At 48.5% G+C, this 19,907-nt stretch overlaps 1 protein-coding gene across 4 annotated transcripts in view; it reads left to right on the top strand.

Moving 5' to 3' along the window:
• Positions 1–19,907, top strand: part of SEPTIN6 (septin 6) — a 31,491-nt gene that overhangs the window by 11,069 nt on the left and 515 nt on the right. Inside the window, exons 3-11 of one of the 4 annotated variants that reach the window (XM_075435909.1) lie at positions 3,794–3,989; positions 5,128–5,314; positions 5,551–5,712; positions 10,772–10,868; positions 11,134–11,302; positions 11,800–11,932; positions 12,602–12,792; positions 14,745–14,788; positions 17,315–17,841. In XM_075435909.1, coding sequence (XP_075292024.1) covers positions 3,794–3,989; positions 5,128–5,314; positions 5,551–5,712; positions 10,772–10,868; positions 11,134–11,302; positions 11,800–11,932; positions 12,602–12,792; positions 14,745–14,748 — 1,139 coding nt within the window. In that variant the 3' untranslated portion in view covers positions 14,749–14,788; positions 17,315–17,841. Of the gene's footprint in view, positions 1–3,793; positions 3,990–5,127; positions 5,315–5,550; positions 5,713–10,771; positions 10,869–11,133; positions 11,303–11,799; positions 11,933–12,601; positions 12,793–14,744; positions 14,789–17,314; positions 17,842–18,474; positions 19,905–19,907 lie in introns of those variants that run through there. The other 3 variants (XM_075435906.1, XM_075435907.1, XM_075435908.1) reach the window with 3 other exon arrangements.

Raw genomic sequence — 19,907 nt, 5'->3', positions numbered from 1 at the left:
TGTGGAAGAGCTGAAGGGAGGAGAGTGGCTCTTGTCCCAGCTGTGTTTTTGCAAGTGGTGCCCCTGCTCCGTCTGTGGGGAGTTTGATGAGCTGTTTCCGTTGAGCACTGAGGACACAGTGTGCCTCTGGAGAATGAGCAAAATGCGGGGAGCCCAGCACGGTGTCTCCAGCCTGGCAGGCTGTCAGGTGTCAAGATGGTGCCTTGCAGGCACTGATGTAGGGCTGCTGGGTGTCCAGAGCCTGACTGGTGTGGTGTCTCTTGCCTTTTTTTTTTTCACATCTCTGGACGTCATCAGACTTAACAGCAAAAATCCATCCCATGGTGAAAGGCACGATGCTACAGCTTTTCAGTAGCTGCCAGAGCTTCCCAGTGCAGAACTGTTAACTGTAAAGGTCACCCTCCCTGCCCTGTCCTCCCCACAGTGCTTTGTCAGCCCTGCTTCGGGAGAGCGGACCACTGCCGAGTTGCATAATCCTGAAGAACAGTTTTGGAGATCAAATCACATGTGTGCCTATAAGCCTGACATCAGGAAATAATCTCCCTGCCAAGGACGCCTCTCACTCAGTTTGCGTACACCGCTGCTTTTTCCATGGCAATTCTGCCTCCCTTAATCCCCATTCATCGTTTCTGCTTTTTTGGAGAAGATTCCAGCGCTGTCGGCTGGAACGAGCACAGACTACTTGTCCTTTTCATCAGACCATCTGTTCCATCTGGACTCCTGTCCTTGCAAGAAGCAGTTGGCACCACTTACATCTTCCAGCCAGCAGAAAGTTGCCTCTGTATCAGGCAGAAACTCCCAGCATATTCAGAAATCCTCTGTTGTTTTGCCCTCCAGAGTAGCACTGCTCCCCAGCTCTGTTCATCTTTAACACAGCGAAGCACTTTATTAACATCTTCCATATTTTACCATCTCATGTCACTCTGCCAGTGTTAATGGCGTGTTTCTTGTAGCTGAGACATCATTCCTCTCTCCTCCATCCTCCTCTTCCCTGGCAGGCCTTAGTGCCGTGTCAGTGGGGTTACGCAGTGTGGGGCTGGGTGTATCTGCTGGCTGAATGTCGTTTCTGGTGGGTAGATTTCACATGTGAGATGCCATGTTAGTGGCTGGGTGTTTTGTGTTTTAAACACAAAGTTGTAGGTGTTTGGATGGGCAGCTCCCACCTATGGAAGATGCCTTGCCAGTTTAGATCATCCCCTTCCAAAAGGAAAAACTCAGTGTGTGATTTCAGAGTTGCCTTTGCTGGCCCTGTGTAGCTGGCACGAGATGGAGTATAAAAGCATATTCTGTCTTGAAAATTTGCCTGCACCTCTTACACACTTCTGGCTCCTCTGACAGTTAAAAGTCCCTCCTGCTGGAAACCACACATTAGACTGACTGAAAGTAGGCAATGATTAGCACGTTCAGGATGCGTTTAAACAATAGTCTTGGCCTCACATGAACACCTTTCGCCCTAGAGAAGGAAGGAGGCAGAAGCGAGAAGTGGCTTACAGAGTGCTTTGTCTGCGCGGAAGCCTGCGTCATTTACACACCGCGTTGTGTGTCCGTGCAGAGAGCAGCTCCCTGCCCCGGTCGGTGCTGCTGCTCCCCGTCACCCTGTCCTGCAGCGCTGGAGGCTCAGGGCACGGGCCGCTGGATCCGTCCCTGCTCTGGGGCCCACCAGGCTGTGGGACGGAGGGTGCGGGAGAGGGGTTGCAGGCTGGTGTGCAGGTGGTGATCCGGCACCCCAGGGCTGACGAGCTGCCCTGTCCTGAGACGCCCCATCAGAGATCCTGGCATTCGCAGGCAAATAGCCAGCTCCCTGCTCTGTCCCACCCGTCCCTTGGCAGCGGCTCTGGAAATGCTGCAGCCTTCTCAGGGTGTTTAGATTTTTGTCTTTTTTTGTACTGCTGTTTTCCTGGAATCCCTGAGAAAGGCCTGGCAGGTCGTTGCAGGCTGTCTGCTGTTAACTCTTAAAATCTTCGTCCAGACTGTGGTGATGCTCTGGTCTGCTGTGCCTTGTCCACCTGCTCCCCCTTTGGGGTGAACGGTGCTCCAAAAAGCCCAGACTACCAGAATCCAAATCAACGAAAGGCTTGCTGTGATCAGCCACGAGTCTGCTGGGTGGTCCACCTTCTTCCTCCAGCGACAGAGATGACCTTGTGCTTTGCTGGGTCCCCCTCCCCTCCTCCTGCCGGTGCACATTGGTTGTTGGTGGTGTAGATACAGCTGATCCACTAACGCAGCACAGGGGATTGCAGCAACACCAGCTCCTAGTGCTCATTCCCTCTTCTCCCCTTCAGACTGCAGACGAGATCGGTGCAAAGAGCGCCTGGATGTGTGGCTGTTCTGGCTGTAGCTCGAATAAATTGGTGATAGAGCACAACCTCTTAGCTGGCTCCCAGGCAGCCCTGCAGCTCCAGGTGTACATTGACATTCAAATGTTAATGAATCTTGCTACCTTTTGGAAAGATAATTGATACAGGATCCTGGCAATCAGAGACTGCTCAGTTCCCAGTGCAGTGGATGTTTGCCCTGCCCTGCCTGTCCTGTACTTCAGCCTTGAGCCAGAGAAGTCCCTTCTGGGGCCAGGAGAGAGGAATTTGCCTGCTTGCAGGGGTGAGGCTCAGAGATTTGGATGGGAGAGGATGGGGAGGAGTTTCCCCTTGTTGAATTGGGCGTTTCATTTAGGTTTGGATCTGTTGCAGAGCTCGAAGTCTACAAAAATAAGAAGCTCTTTTCTTCTGAGCAAAGTAGGAAAATGATGAAGTTGTCTTGGTTGGGAGCTGAGGGCTCGGGGAGAGAGGGGGGGCTGCTTCAGCCAGACCCAGTCTCCCTGTGGCCCTGCAGCAGGCAGGAGGAGCAGCCTTCACAGCAGCTGGGGTTTGTCCTGCTCTGGAATGTTCAGCAAAAGCCAGCTGGGCGGGTCAGAAATCGCCGTTACCCCAAAACACAACAGTCCTCACAGGGCAGCAAACCAGACTGCTTATGGGTTTAGCATAAAGTCAGATCTTTTTGAGCTTGGAACGCTGGCTCCGTTGTCAGAGTGTGGTGAGGGAGACTGCCCTGTGGAATGAGTGCGCAGAGGGATTTGTTTTGTTCTTCCTGGGATGTAGCTAAGACAAATTTAAGGCTGGTCTCTGGGATTTGTCTCTTCCTTCCAGACAAGGGAATGGCTCCCTGTTCATAGGTGGAATCCAAATAGCAGTTCCGTGCTGCAGAACTTTGGGAAGCAGATTTTGGAGTATTGTATAGCTTGTGTAGCCCCTAAGGTGTGGAAACCAGATATTACAGACAGTGTCCCGTCCCAGTCTAGAAGGCTGATCCCCCAGCTCAATCTGTTGTGGGTGCAGCTGCACAGCTTGCTGGAGGCCTGGAACCAGCTCTCTGTGTTTCTGCATGGACGGAGGCTATTTCAGTGGCTGCTTATTAGAGGCACATTGATCTGGAGCATCTTTTTTGGGAAACAGCAGCGAGTGCTATTCCCCTTGACACTTTTTAATGAAAACAGCGTCTTCTGTAGTGTAGTTGTGGGTTTATGCAGGATCTGAACAATGCTTTCCCCTTTCCTTTTCACCTCTTTCTTTTCATCTCCATTTTCTAACGATATTAATGGCCATTAGACTGTGAAATGTAATTTGCCCAGAATACAGACCTCCCATTGTACATGGCTTTCTGCTTGCCAGACGATCCCTTTGGAGCATGAGATCTGCTTTCATCTGCTGCAATTTCACCCCTATTAACATTTGGAAGCTGAAAGGCCAAGCCATATTAATATTCAACAGAACATTTCAACTCTCTTTTTCTCCAACAGGGGAAACTGGCCTTGGTAAGTCCACCCTCATGGACACACTTTTCAACACCAAGTTTGAAGGTGATCCAGCATCTCACTCACAGCCCGGGGTCCAGCTGAAATCCAACACCTACGACCTGCAGGAGAGCAACGTCAACCTCAAACTGACTATTGTGAGCACAGTTGGATTCGGGGATCAGATCAACAAAGAGGACAGGTGAGTGAAGGGGGTGAGAGGCTGTATCCTGACCTGGTTTTCCCATGCAGGGTCTCTCTCTGTGCCCTAGCTGGGCCATACTGTGCTGTAAAGTTTTCCTCCTTCCTGCTTATGGGTTGTCCTTGTCATCTCTTTGGGATGGGACAGGTAGAATCGAGGACAGAGGCTGTGGTGTGTCAGCCCTGCTCTAGCTAGCAAAGCAGCTTTTCTCATGCTGTCAGAGCAATATCTGCCCTGCTGGCAGCCTTCTGCCCAGATTCACCCAGTGGGGAGAGTGGAGAGCTCCAGGGCATCTGCGCTTGTTTCCTTGTGCCGTGCTGACCGCAAGCTGCCAACCAAACCACTGGCGCGGTTTAGTGAGTGCTTGGCTTAACAGCCACTTCTGGCAGGGCGCTTCCAGGTTGCCAAAGGAAGCACGGTAAATGTGCGGTGAGGTACCCTGGGGAAGTATCTCTGGCAGCTCACATCCCAGTGTGGCCGGAGCGTGGCAGTTAAGGGGTGTGCAGTCACACCAGCCTGTCTCCAAGGTGCATCTTCGCAGAGGCATTGCAGATGGGATTTGCTTTGCTGGGGGTCTGTTAGATTTTCTTTTTAGTTTTGTTCAAGATGCACTGATGTCCTTTACACTGTGAGTCTGACAGGCTCTGTGTTTTGGATGGCCTTGCGAGGGAGTGGCAGGGATTTCCAGCCACAGAGCTCTGGGCAAAGGCAGCACTGAATGGAGATGTGTCTTCCGCCTGCAGGACTCGGGGCTGCAAGAGCAGCAAACCATTCGCTCCCTGAGTGCAAGCAAGGGTTGCACACTGCTGCACATGAGTCTACGTTATCCTTCCTTTTAAAAGTGTCTCACCCTCATATTTCAAAGTATGAGTCCACTTCCCCTGGAGAGGATGGTGTGCCTCCTGGCCTCTGCTGAACCTCCAGTACTGTGTTTTGCCAGGTCTGATGTAGGACCACATCTCCTTGTTAGCAGTGCGGCTTTTACATTTCTTACGAGTGGGGGGGAAGGGAGATTGAGAGAATCGGTCTTGGGAAGTTACATCTAACAAGCAGCTTGTTTCTTAAAAGCGAGCAGAGGAGCATTGTCTGTTTACCTCTCTGACTGCGAGATGTGTAACTTTTTTTCCTTTTGCTAAAGCTATAAGCCCATCGTTGAGTTCATTGATGCTCAGTTTGAAGCCTACTTGCAAGAGGAACTGAAGATAAAAAGGGTCTTGCACAACTACCACGACACCCGGATCCACGCGTGCTTGTACTTCATTGCTCCGACAGGCCACTCACTGAAATCCCTGGACTTGGTGACAATGAAGAAGCTTGACAGCAAGGTAGACACATTTAACTCCTACTGGGCAGGTTTGCCATGCGCGTGGCAGAAAGGTTGCTGCTTCTGCAGGGTACATCTCCCCACCTTGAATAGCCCGTATGCTAGTGGAGATGACTGGGCTGGCAGATAAATCCTGCCGATTTACTGAGCACTTTTAAGCTTTTATAAGTTGTATAGCAGACTTGGAAAAACTCTCTGGAGCAAAGCTGAGGACTTCTTACCACTCTTCCTTTCTAGGTGAACATCATTCCCATCATTGCCAAATCTGATGCCATTTCCAAGAGTGAGCTGACCAAATTTAAAATTAAAATCACAAGTGAACTGGTCAGTAACGGCGTTCAGATATACCAGTTCCCAACAGACGATGAGTCAGTGGCGGAGATAAATGGGACCATGAATGTAAGTGACTTGGTGCTTCCTCCTCTCCCAGAACATCGCTATCAATGTAGGGGTTTGGTGGCTCATATTGGGATGCTTCTTAAATCCACTTTCCCTTTTATTTTGTGTCTTAAAACCAGAGGATTTCACAGGGATCCCATCCTTTGTAGTGTCATCCTTGGCTAGCAGAGCGTTGTGGTAGTCAGCTGCCTCTCTGGTGGGCTTTTCTAGCCAGAAAACAGACAGTCTTTTAACCCCTTCCTTGTCCTAATGCATATCTGTCAAGGGACATGTAGGAAGTGGGGACAGGTGATGGGGCCTGGCTGTGCAGGGCAAGGACAGTCCTGGGTTGCGAATTAATCACATGGGTATTATCCATCTGGTGTGAGGTGCAGGCTGTTCACAGACACGCACCTCTCTGCTCCTCGCCCTGCGTTTTTCGCACCAAACAGTTTCCTCTCCCGGGTTGGTGTTTCCTGCGAGGCCCTGCCTCCGTGGGCATCTGCTCTTGCCTGTGGCTGTCCTTGCAGCAGAGTCCCTTCAACTGGCCGGCTCTGGGAATCCTCTCTGCACCAAGGTGCTGTTTTACTATTGATCTAGTTACTTAGGTGAGTCCTTGGTCTGATTTGGCCTTCTGGCTCTGGTGCTGTTGGCCAGAACGGGTTGGGGAGGATACAATGAGACTGGTTAGAGCAGTGGCTTCCCTTCAGCTACATCCACGTGCTGATGTGAGAAATAAAACACAAGGGTGGGACCAGAGGCCCATCCAGCCCAGTAGCCCTTCTCTTCCCTAAACATCTGCTTTTGGTCCCTTTTTGAGTATATAAGAAGAGAGGGAATGTGTACAATGCTTCACTTCCCCCACATACTTCCCTAGCCTCTAACCGTGTTCAGCTCAAGGGTTTCTCTAGATTTCTGTCCCACGTATCACCACCCCCCACCAGTGCACTGCCAGGATCCTGTGCCAAGGAGTTATGCAGCTTAACCAGCCACATGTGAAAAACAGCACACAAATCGGGCCAAGCACATGTCTTGAGGTGCTTGCAGGTGCTCATTCTGGCTCTGGCGTTCCCAGCATTGTGGGTGCCTGTCTGTGGCTCCCTGAAGATGGAGCACGCTGTTCCTGGGCTCCTCTGGCTGTGCATCCTGACTATGCTCCCATTTTCCAGAAGCCTTTTTATTACAGGAAAGCAAAATAGTGGAAGTTGCTTGCTTAGCTGCTGTTGATGAAGTAAAGGTCTAGCTGACCTGCTTTTGTGTCGTCTCTTGATCTAATGTTAATAGTTGTAGGGTGTTGTGGAGAGGCCTGACAGAAGCATGAAGTCTGTCTGCTACCACAAGAGCTGTCAGTGGTGGTTTCCTGGTCAGAGTAGTTTTGTGATGGCGTCTTTAGCAGTGCTTGGTGCTCTCACTGTGCAGGACTACCATTACGCCTGGAAAGAAAGATGCAACATCACTCCGTCCTCAAGGAACCAGAGGTATGGTGACAAAGGGAGGAGTCCTCTCCCCTTGGGCCTGCTGAGGGCAGAGGTAAACCTCTGCTCGTCTTTCCTTTCAGCCTTTCACATGTCTCCTGGGAGGGAATTGCTGTCTCGAATTGTAGATGTTCTGGGTTGTGTCAGCTGCTGCACAGAGAGATCAACGCTTTAAATCCTCCGTTAAACTGATATAAATCGTAATTACCAGGTTTATGGGGGCTAAGCAGGCCAGAATCTGAATCTGATCAAGGCAGTTTTGCAGACCTGGAAAACTTGTATCCAAATACTGATTTTATTAGCAATGTAAGACACATCTGCTTATGCTTCAGGTCAGGGGATGAGTCTGTGGAGGGATTGAGACCCGTGAAAGAGCCAGGATGGGTTGATTTAGGTTTGTGACTTAAATTGCCAACTTTAGTCATGTTGGGACCTTTGATTTAAATCAGTTGCCTTAACCTTTGTATTTGTACTTCTCTACAGAAAGCTTCATTGTCTTTGGCTGTTACAGATCAACACCTTTGAAAGGTTATAAATGCAGTCTTCATGCTTAAGTAGTACTTCTTGCTGACCAGCAACTTCTCTGGATCAGTTACTTTTTGTTTTTCTTTTTTAATTAAAGAGAAAATTGAGACTGGTCTTTTGATTGCTTAATGTTTTGCTATAACCTGCATTAGTTGTCTTTTGCTTGAAAAGTAAAATTAGGCTTTAAAATGTGAAAACTCACTATTTCATACGCATTTTACTTTATTATATCCACTTGTGCGGGGTGCATTAGGAATTTTTTTGCAGAGTATTTTGCATTCCAAGTTGGCTTACTAAACAGAGAAAATATTGCCTGATCTGGCAGGAGTTGATGAACTGAAAGGTCTAAAATCTGTGCCATCACGATCAGAAACAAAAGTGCTTAACCATGAACAAAGTCATCAAGTGAAGTATTTAGAAAATAACCTGACGAAACAAATCTTCGGAACAAGATGCCTGATTTTCCTTGAAACTGATTTGGTCTTTTTGAGAATCCCACCAAGCATGTATTTACAAGTTCAGAGAAAACACTGTTCAAAATTCTTTAGGTCTCTTCCCATCTGGATTTTATTCTTAAATTAAAAAAAGAAAAACAAGCTCTCCTATTCTTTCAACTCCCTACTGGCTTTTCCATTTTGAATGAACTTGTCTAATTACAGTCTAATTACTGAAGAAAATATTCTCCCTGCACCTGCTAGTTAAATGAAACCACATGCAGCTACATGAGCCATCCCACGTGGTGGGAGCTGGAACTTGCAGATGGAAGAAGGAAATCACCAACACTTTCTCACTGGAAAAGACAGTAGCCATCCAGTTGGTACCAGTGGAGGAAGCGACTCTGCTGTTGAGGGTAGCTGCGCCCGTGGAGGTGGGCAGCTCTTCCCCAGCACAGTGGGCTGTGGAGGAGAGGGTCACCAGTGGGGAGCACATTGCCTCTAGCAAACATTCGCCTGATCCCGTGTCCTGGAGGGGGAGCAGCTGGCCTGAAACCTCAGGTGCCGCAGAACTGCCGTGGCTTTTCCTCTGGAAATAGCACTCCATAGGCCTGCAGAGGAGGCTGTAGCCTTTGTGGGCTTTGGCACCTGGGGCGTTTCAGGGTTTCCAGCAGTTAGACAGAGGTACAAACCAGCTCCAGCACGTCCCGTGGTGAGGAGCCCGACCTGCAGTAGGTGAACAGCCCACCCAGCGCCTGGCAGCAGCCAGCATGTCCCCGCGATGTGATGGCTCCGGTTCCTCCCAGAGCAGCCCGAGGTGGCAGGAGGCCCCTGCTCAGCCCTGGGGTCTCTGCTTGCCCTCTCCCCCATCAGCTGCGTGACAGTGGCTGCACAACGGGACACTGCAGGACAGCAAAGCCCGTTCACAGCCGGTGGAGAGGCAGCGAGGAGTAAAAGCTGAAGAGCCCATCTTTGTGAGTGCTTGCAGGCAGTTTTGCTGTACTTGCAGTTTGACTGTATGAGCCACGTTCTAAAAGCAGAAAACCCTGAAGTCTTTTGCCTGTACCACCTGTCATGAACTTGTCCAAGTTTTCAGATAACCTATGGAATTACAACTTCACTACTTGCTCTTGAGAGCAGTCCAGGGTCACTGATCTTCCATGTAGTTGGCTTCCTGGGGACCTTTTAATTGCCCAGAACTCAGCGCATTTTAAAATCTCTAGCTAAGAAATGTCACTGCGTGAAACGCCACAGAAGGGATGGGTGCAGGGAGCTGGCAACTTTATTTTTAAGTGCTGAAACCTTGCACTTGACTTCTTTGCAGCTTGGCAGAATGCAGTGTAGGTCCCAGGAACAAGCGGAGGTGGGGAGAGATCTCACTTGCTGCACGACAGATAAATGCAGCAAAGTATGACAGCAGTGTCTGGGGGGTTTACTTGGCTGCCTGAGTTTGGGGAATGAGAGGAGTGTAAGGTGAGGTCTTCTGAGCCTAGAGAGGTGTCGGGAGTGTTTCTGTTCCAGCTCTGCTGAGCTTGCACTGGGCAAGTCTCTTGGTCTCTCTGCAGAAGGCAAAAAGTATCTTCTTTACTAAGAAGTGACTACTTTTTATTTCTGCGTTTTTGAAAAGCAGATCCCTCTTGTTCTTAGTCAGCCTTCAGGTACTTGTAACAACTGTACTCTGTGGAGCGTGTGTCTTGGCTTGAAGAGCGTAACGAGGCACGGCTGAGTTAGCGGTGCAGCTCTGCTCTGCTGTCCCCAGGATCCCTCCTCATGGGTGTGATCCCAGAATTTGGCCTCCTTTGACCTCTAGCTGTGCAGCCATCTAGCAGTGGCTGTGCATAGTATTGACATCATGAAGATTTTATAAAGCTGTTTGCACTCCTTTGGGTTTCTTAGAACCAGTTTTGATTCAGGAGTGCTGCGGGATTTGAGGGAGGGGGTGCTGTGGGTGAGCCCCAACACAGCCGCAGGAAGGCCGAGGCACTCCGGAGCGGTGGCACAGGGCAGGCTCTGCACAGCCCCAGGGACGGCAGCATCCCCAGCCCAGCCTGCAGCAGACCTCAGGGCATGCGTGGATGCGCAGGCTGACCTGGCGCAGGGACGTGTTCAGCCCTTCTGACCAGGGCTGGAGCAAGTGGGGAGGAAAGAGCTGTTACTCTGGGGGAGAAGGAGGGACTTCCATCTCACGATGCGGCAAAGCAGGTTGCCTTGTGCTCCAGCGTGAGCTGAGGGAGTGGTGGGGGGACAAAATCGAAGGCTCCAAGACCTCTTTTATTGCTTCTGTGCTTGTGCAGATGCTCTCCTCAGCCATGGCAAGCCCCCGGGACAGCGCCGCAGTCAGAGCTGCGCAGCACCTTGTCCAAGCTGTCATTCTGATGCTAGTCTTCCACTGGCTCGTCTCACCTGAGACGCTGTGGCTGGGAGGATCAGCCAGGTAGAGGATATAGAGTGGTAGCACTAACAGGGTTTCCAAAAAGGACCCTCCCTCCTCTCCCCTTGTCTTGGGCTAGTGGCCAGTGACTAGAATCCCTGAGATTAGCATGTGCGTGATCACTGTCTCGCTCAGTGGCTGTGCTGATCTCTGTGTGCTGGCAGGTCAGCCAGAGCTGAGAAGGACTAATGTGGGAATCGTTAAATGTGTTCCAGGCCCACCTGCCGTTTGCAGTGATCGGGAGCACGGAGGAGCTGAAAATAGGAAACAAAATGATGAAGGCTCGTCAGTACCCCTGGGGCACAGTGCAGGGTGAGTTGAGCCCTGGGATTTTCATGGCATCAATAGTGACACTTCTGCCAGGGGCAGTGGGCTCTCATAAGAGGAGCAAGGGCCTGCTGAACTTTAGTATCTCACTGTGAATTATCCTTTGTTAAATCCTTGTGTCAGGCCTATCGTGACAGTTTTGTCTGCTTAGAAAAGGTGTTAAACCTGTTGGAGGAGTAGACAGGTGGGGAATGCGGGGAGAGACCTTTGTTTCTGCCCCCATCTTACTCCCGATCATGAATTCTTACAGTGGAGAATGAAGCTCACTGTGACTTTGTGAAGCTGCGGGAGATGCTGATCCGCGTGAACATGGAGGACCTTCGCGAACAGACCCACACACGCCACTATGAGCTGTACCGGCGATGTAAGCTGGAAGAGATGGGTTTCAAGGACACCGATCCAGACAGCAAACCCTTCAGGTGGGATCTCTTGGAGGAGACAGGAGAGCTTGAGAGGCATTGTTGGATGTGCTGCACACGTGTGTGTGTCCCCTTGACAGAGCATGTAAAGAACCAATGCAGCAAGAAAACCTGCCAGGTCAGATAAATCTAGACTTCAGCAAAGGTGCTGGTTGAGTGAGAGTAGGTGAAAACACAGAGAGCGTGTGCAGGACTGACCGTGAACCGGCAAGTATAGGGGTATAAATGTCTGTGCTGCAGAGATGCAGCAGTGTCCCTCTGAACTAGTGTTTGTTTCCGGCTGGTTTCTGAATTGCCCAACATTCCACACACAGAAAAGTCCAGTAGCTTACAGATCCCAGAAACCGTTGGATAAGGAAGACCTTGGGCACACGTGGGTGAGTGAGCAGCAAATGTGCTGTGGGCAAGCAATAGTCATGGTGAGGGACGGATTTCAGAGGCTCAGGGGAAGAAGAGTTTGTCCCAAGTCAAACCACTAAACTTTCCTTTCTTTTTAGCTTACAAGAAACCTATGAAGCCAAAAGAAATGAGTTTCTGGGGGAACTGCAGAAAAAGGAAGAAGCGATGAGGCAAATGTTTGTCCAGAGGGTCAAGGAAAAAGAAGCGGAGCTGAAGGAGGCCGAGAAAGAGGTGAAGGCTGCAGTACTTGTCTCTTCATGGTTCTGAGTGATAGATCCACTCCCAAGTAGGTAGCAGCTGCCAAAGCACTTTCTGCAGAGTGTGGTTTAGGACTTTCTTATCAAGAAGTCTGAAGTTTACCTTGGAGTCATGGGGACATGAAGAGGTTCATCCTCCAGGGCAAATCTAGATCACAGTGCTTGTAGTGTACAACTTACTGCATTGTGAAAGTGCCAGAGTCTTGATTCTGATGGAGCGTTGCACTGTGGCAAAATTCAAGGAGAGAAACAGCCCCTGATATAAGCGTATTATATAAAAAATATACCCCTACAGCTTCCTTAACGTTGTGAAAAATCCATTAGCTTACTGACATTAAAGAGGAATAAGGTAGAGACCCCTGGAAATGGATTAAATTTTTTTTATGATTATACTCTCCCGATCCTCTATTGTTAGTCTGTGCCACTGGAACACTGCCTGGTTTGTAAGCTGTTGCGGAAGGAGACTGTTCCATGCCCTTGTCCATGCAGTGTCGGTGCAGGGGGCTAAAAATGATGTAGAGACCAACGGAGACTGGCAGGCTCAGATCTCATGGGGTCCTCCCATCTTCCTCTTTTCCTGTGAACAGAATAGCTGTGAACAGAATAGTACTGAGTCCTGCTCACCTCTCTCCTTTCCCTCTAGCTGCACGAAAAGTTTGATCGCCTGAAGAAGTTACATCAGGATGAAAAAAAGAAGCTAGAGGATAAGAAGAAGTCTCTGGATGATGAATTAAACGCATTTAAACAAAGGAAGACGGCAGCTGAATTGCTCCAATCTCAGGCTCAGCAGGCTGGAGGATCACAAACTCTTAAAAGAGATAAGGAAAGAAAAAAGTAAGTTACTAACCCACTGGTATTTGCTTTTTGGTAGTGGTTCTCCTTTGCTGTTTTTCTGAGTGTTGGTATCTCTCTCCCACCCTAGCCAGTCCTTATCAGGGGAAGGTTTGCAACCAAATTAATCCCTAGTAAGGCTGAGCAGTAGCTAGAAGCATTTTACCTTTAGCTGTCATCCTGAAGAGCAGGGAGCAGTGCTGACCTCCCTCATTGCTTGCTGACAGCATGGGAGAGGATGAACTTGTTTTTATGCTCTGAGGTTCCCTGCTCCTCCCTTGGTCTGTCAGTGCTTGTAATGAAGTGGAATGATATTGGCTGCCAAGGCTAGGCGGTGGGTAGCAGGGATGTCCTGCTACTCCCAGAGAGGAGCATGTCCTGTCCCAGGGTCTTACTTGTTTAGGTTTGGAAAGAGCTTATACTGTGGAAATTATTCAGGGAGACTAATAGTCTTGAATTCTAGAATCTGCAAAATTTAAGGCTGCAAAATGAGGGGACAGGTAATAGCTCCTTGTTAGTGCTAGTACTCTTCTCCAGCCCTAAATCAGCTTTTTGCCCTCCGCAGAAACAGTGAGAGATACTTCACAGCTTTAGCAGGAGCTCCCCATGCCAGGGACTGGTGTGACAGGATCCAGCCCCTTGTCAGGGCCTGTGGTCTGGGCCGTCTGCAGTGCCTGTGCCAGGCTCCTAATGCTCTGCAGTTGCTCAAGAGCAGCCAGCTGTACAGCTTGAAAACAGTCCTCCTGCTTCACCTAGCAATGAGCAGTTCCTTTCCTTCTCACTGCGGTACCTTTCCCGAAAAGGAGTGCTGTGCCACCTTAGCATGTGTACAAGGAGCGGTGCGCAGATAAACAAGGCTCTGGTTTCTATACCACTGCCATAATCCCCTCTCTGCACATCCCTGGGGCAAATCCAGGGTAAATCTTGCCTGCGCTACGCAGTCTTAGGTGTGTGGAGAAGTGCTGTTAATATGAACAATATGGCACGTGCCCAAGGAGCTGACAGGACAGTTTGTCAGGGAGACGAGCCCTTGACTGTTAAGTTTGGAATCAAATGAGACAGGAGAGAAAAAAACCAATAACCAGAATGAGATCCTGATTTAGTCTTTTGGTCCTGAGCTGGAGCTGCTTCAATGTCAACATTCTTTTGCGTTGAGCAATTAGTGCTGCCCTTTTCTCGCTTGTCCGTTCCTTTTTCCACTGCGTATTTTGATTTGCTGTTTTGAATTACCTTCAGGGGGTTTTAATATCTTTTCATACTGAGGAGCCCGAGACTGCCTGGGGACAGACTTCTCTCCCCAGCCTGGACTGTGTGAGGAATACACAACTGAGTGCTTCCATGCTTAGAGCCCTCAGACATCTGCACAGTGAGGACTGCAGACTTCAGCACTAAGACCAGTCAGGGTCAGGAATGCAGAAAAGGGAGATGACATGTCCTGTAGTATGAGCAATTAGTCGCTGTGGCCCAAGTCATGCTCTTGTTCCTAGAAGCAGTTCTGATCTCAGAAGAGCTCCTTGGCACCAAGCACATTCATTTGGAAAAGCATTGATACCGTCCTTGTCAGTTAAGGACGCGGAAAGGCACAGAAAGCTCCATGAGAGAGATAGGTCAGTGCTTGAGCAAGGCTTGGGAAGGTATTAGGAGGCCTCTCTCCCCTCCAGGAAAATAGCTGTGTTAGAAAGGGTGCTGCTTTCTTTACTCTGTAACTTCTCTGATTGTCCTTAGAAATTCATTTCAGTGTTTAGATCGTAAATACCTCTAACAATCCATGAATTTCACAAGCTGTAGCTTGTTTACTAGCGGCTGGCAGTACACTAACCTTTTTCTTTCACAGGTGACTCTTTTGAACCCAAGCTCTGTAATTTGCACTAGTCATGACTTGGTTTCTTTTTCGTTGTTTTTGTTGTTACATCATTATCATCATTATTAGCTCTTACATGTGTGCTGTTTTACAGTTAGCTGCTGTTTGGCTGCATGGTGCATGAGGCACATTGTCCTGGTAAGCGTCATTAACTAACATAGACCTCACAGTGGGATCAGTTACAGTTCCTAAAAAAGCAGACGCTGTGCAAGTCCGGAAGGCTCTAAATATTATCTCTGTCTTCGTCTGCTTTCACCCTTACTATACATGCTCTACCAGTCTCCCTCTACATACACTGTTGTAGCAAAAGGATGCAATAAAGTTTGTCTTTAAAGATTCTGCAAAGTAAAATGCAGAGAGACTCAGTATTAGGACATGAAACGCAGAAAAACAAGGATTAGGTCCTCTTCCATGTAAACCTTCCCAGCACTTTGTTGGCTCCGTTTTCTTTATTCCAGCTCCCTTAGAAATAAATTACATTCTTTAATCACGTGGGCCACGTTGATACTATGGCAACAATTGCTATGGAGATGTGGTGCTGACGATAGAACCCAGCTAGCCATGAAAATGCCTTTTCCCTTTCTCCTCCTTCCCTCCCGCCCCTCCCAGTTGTAGTGTTAACTTGCAGTTAGGGTGCAAGTGAAGGCAGATGGAAGACAAGTCTCTGTCCCCCCCTTCACATACTAACAGATGGTAAAAATCTGCCAAACCTAGAGCTTTCCTTTGTCCCAAAGCACCAGAGAATCACCAAACTGTGCCTGTGTATGAGTGCGTGTGCATGTGTGTGTATGAGGGGGTGTTAAAGAAGCTACTGCCGAGTAACCAAACCAATGGTCACCTGCTGACCGATTGTACTTGATTGTCCAAAACCACAAGAGATGATGGGCTGAGCATCGAGCAGATAGTGAAGGCTCTGAAGATAGACGGAGAGACTTTATGACATTTTTAACAGTCAAATGGGTCACCCATGAACTGGATGTTCAGCTGTAGAGGGCAGAGACAGATACGCCCTCCTGGGAGCCACGCCAAGTGTGCCCACGGTTAGGGTAAGGTAGAAGAGGGATTGTATTGGCAGTGTGTCCAGAAAGCCTGCCAGAGCACTGTGCCCCTGAACATGGCCAGCATCCGAGTTCCCGGGGAGTTTTGCCAAGACGCGGAGAGTTCCCAGTGGAGCAGAGCCCGGTCAGTGGTGTTACACTGGGAGTCTGCCCTGCTCCAGTTGCCGTGACGCTGTCCCAACTGTCTCTGCCTTCGTGTGTGAGCAGGGACGTGAGGTGGCCACGTAGTCATGGGCGGGCTTGTGGAATAGATGATGTTGCCTGAAAGGGTTAACGAACCTTGCCATAAGCAAGTGTCTGCAGTGCCTGCATCTACTGTGAAATGAAGGCTCATTTAAACAAAGATGTGTAAGAAAAGCACCTGCCTGGCAGGAGAGCAGCATCCTCATTAGGGTTATTAGTTAAACTGCTAATGACAGTGGTCTACTTACAGCTAGGTTGAGTGTGTTTAATTGAGCCATTTTAATTTGCTGTTGATTCTCTGGTGAGAGGAAAAAGAAAGCTCCCGCAGGAATGTCTTGCTCCTTGACAGAGCAGCAATGCTTATTATCCAAGGCACGGGTGACAGCACCCCAGGCTGAGGTGCGCAGGTCTGTCAGAGAAGGGACCTGTTGGAACAGCAGCGCTTAACTATAAACCATCCTAAAAACTCAAGCCTCGAGTCCACCCTTCCCTGCAGACAAAGCCGGGTTTTACATTCTTGCCAGGACACAGGCCAGACTAACTTAGGGTCTGCCCTGAAACAGGGAAAGCTGATTCCAGGTTTCCTTCCTTCTTGGCTCCACCAAGGGAAATGGAAAAGCAAGTAAACATTATGCTGTCAGTGAAAGGCATTTGAATTTCATTTCAATGGGACGTTCCACTTAACAGAAGAGCTTCAGAAGGGTCTTGCACTGACTTGAACTGGAGCTTGCAGTTGTCGTGAGCAGTCCGGTTGAATGAATCTCTCTGCTGCCAGCTGTAAAACAATGAAAAGAACAATTTTCTGCTTATCAGGCCCTGACTGTGGAAAAATAAGCCCAAAGAATAACAGTGTTCATTCTGGTGCTGAGAACGAAGGCACGACTAGAGTGCAGTTAGAGTGAACGTTACTGATTTTTGTTGGTTTTGGACTGCTTTTCCCAAGTCCTTACAACTGTACACTGTTGTGTGCTGGGCTTTGAATCGAACGAAGTTCTTTGTTCCCACTATACAAATGCAGCCAGTGCCTTTTTCAATGGGCATTTGTCCTTGCTAAATTAAATATGTATATATGGTACTTTTCCAGAAATCAGGAGAATACTCTCCATATTGATCCATAAAGTATTGCAGGGCTCCACTGTTTTGGAAGGATACAAACAAGTCACAGTTGATGAGTCCTGTAGCTTGCAAAACTGTGAAAGGATTGTTCGAGAAAATAAATTTGGTTCATCCCACTGCTGAGCGTGTGTGCGTGTACGCATGCGTGTGTCTGCATAAAGCATGTTTTGTAATCAAATTAAACCTTATTAACACTTAGCAACATTTCATTTTTGTGTGTGTGTGTTAGGAAACATTTATATTCTTGTTTTGGTTTTTTGTCATTAATCCATAAAGCCATTAATCTGCCTTTTTCTTTCATTTTCAGTTCGGGTTTCCTGTAGAACCCTTCCCTTCACACCAGAAGCGAATGCCCCCACATTCGGTTAACACGCAGCTATGCCATTGTGCCTGTTTGCTCACCTTTGCTCCTTGCTCCCTTCCTGCGCTCACCATTTTGTTTTAAGCAAGAGCCCGCACCCTTGGCTTGTTCCGGGTTACGGTGGTTCTTGTGAAGAACTCGGCAATAGCCTACGTGGAACTGGCAAGAGCTGCTCGTTGCAGACACCTCTTCCCCTCGGGGCAGCAGCAGGCTGCCGAGCGCTCGCAGGGCTCCTGTCCCCTCTTCTCGGTTGCTCGGCTTTTTGGCTCTCCCTCCCTCGTGTGCAAGGGCTGCATGGTGAGAGAGCGCGGCTGCTTGGGGGTCTGCGTTTAGCCCCTGTCGTGGGACCGCTGTAACGCAACCCGATGCTGCCCTGGGGTGGGACGTGCTGTGCCCAGAGACTGGCTGCCCTCTCCCCTTTTTAATTTGCTGTGTCTAACCCCTCATTGCCCCCCCGTGCTGCCGTGCATGACACAGATCATTTTAAAGGACTTTTTGCGAAACTTGACGTCCTCACAGGCGTGGGCCTGGTCCCAACCTCTGGTCCCCAGGCTCGGGGGATTCTCAAACTTGGATCCACGGTTTGCAACTAAGTGTTCTCTGAATGCCGCAGGGGTCACGAAGGATTTCTTGCCTTGTCTCCCTCTCGGTGTGCTGGCCTGGATGCACATCCTGGATCCAGTCTCAGGGAAGGCTGGTCACCTTGCTGTATAGATCAATGTTTGTGAAGAAAGCCGGTGATGTTTCTTTGACTTTCTTCTCAGCGATTCCAACAGTTTCTGGTTTTAATGCAAAAAGTATTACCTTTATTATTTTATTTTTATTTGGCATCTGTTTAGAAGCATACAGATGCTGGCAGGTTGCTTCTTGTATTTTCTGTCCAGCAAAAGCCTTGTTTTACTGCAAGATTTGCACTAAAAAGGAGGGTGTTTTGCTCACTGGGGCCAGGAGTTCACTCTGGCCAAGTCCAACTGCAGTTTGCCTGCAGGCGTCTTCTCTGTGTATTTCTGGATGAGTTTTGTTTTTAAATAAAGACTTCATCGACAGTGAATTCTGGTTAACATTTACTTCTTTTGTTTTTTGTTTTCTTTGCCCTTCTTTTACAGTAACCCATGGCTCTGTACTGAGTAATTACCCCCGAATACAATGGGCTGGAATGGACCTTCATTTACTTGTTAAATCAGAGGGTCTAATAAAGCGTGACAGCATTTCCGCTGTGACTTTTCCATGGTGTTACCCTTGCTCTCTCCTACGTCCTCATGGTGATTCTGTCTTTGCTATGTACTGCTGGTTATTGCTTTGATTAAACAATGTAAAATTAGTCCTAACAAGGTTTTGGATGCTGCAACTTTAAATCCTACAACTTTTTTTTCCTTACAACGAATGGATTCCCCTTTCTCCTGGTCCCTCTCCACCCATATAAATAAGGGATTTGGAAATAAGTTCTGTGAGTTATTTTTGCTGGCGAAATAACAACGCAGTTTAAATGTATTTATTGGTGATGTTAAAATGACACCACCACCTTAGTTCAATTATCATGTAGTTGAGAGATAAAAACCTCTTTTCTCTTGGTGTCATTTTCATGACATCGTCTGTTTGCTTCCATTTTTTCTTTGGCTGACTCATGCTACCTGAAGACTAGCATGTAATCCTCATTTCCACTTCAGACTTGCTTGTTGTCACCCTGATCCCTCGGTTGCACTGCGTGCAGGCTGAGTTCTCGGGGAGTGGGCTGAATCCACGCGTCCTGACCCCGCTGAGAGATCAGGCTGCGTGCTGCCAAGCCCTTCCAACAAAAGCCCTTCAGATCCCGGGTTTTCGGAAGACGAGCATGCCTCAGGCCTAGCCATGATAGCTAATGTCGGGTTTAGTGCAAGCCGCTGCTGAGAATTTTCCTAGCAAGGTAGAGTCCGGGTGATGCTGAAGCCTCACGAATGGTTTCTGCGTGCAGCGCGTTCGTCTGGCCAGCGGCTCGCAGCAGCAGCCCAGCTCCACCTACGGCCTGGCCGCCGTTCACAGCAGTCCAGGCGGTTAAAACTCCAGATTGCAGTGTATTTTCTCAGGTACTGTTTCACCATAAATACAATTTTATTTCCCATAAAAGTCTTTGACTGTTTTGTGGTTTGGGTTTTTTTTTTTAAGCAAGTTCAAATAATTTGAGTATTTACTTCTTCCTCTACTGGCAAACATCAGCCTGCTCCCAAAACCAGTCAGTATCAGTCTGTCAACGATGTCTAGATTATCTGCTAAAAGAACCTTTTAATATGGCTTTTTTTTTACCATATTGCAGGTCACTGGCTGTTCTTCCTCACCATTTGCCTTACTAGAATGTATTTAAAGTTACGTAAAGTCTTTGTAAAGATTTTAAGGAGTTTTTAGTCATGTGATTTCCTTGAAGTGCTTGAGGTACCACAAGGAGGTTCCACCTCTCCTATCAGCTCTTTTCACGTCGCATCTCTTTTTCCTGCTTTTTGAATGTCTCTCTCTTTTTTGCTAATCTTCTGGGTTTTTTTCTCTTTTTTTCCCTTTTCTCTCTCTG

The sequence above is a fragment of the Opisthocomus hoazin genome, chromosome 14 (genome assembly GCF_030867145.1).
Source record: "Opisthocomus hoazin isolate bOpiHoa1 chromosome 14, bOpiHoa1.hap1, whole genome shotgun sequence".
Lineage (NCBI taxonomy): Eukaryota > Metazoa > Chordata > Aves > Opisthocomiformes > Opisthocomidae > Opisthocomus > Opisthocomus hoazin.
The sequence above is the reverse complement of the archived record's forward strand: the minus strand, read 5'-3'. Positions and strand labels throughout refer to the sequence as shown.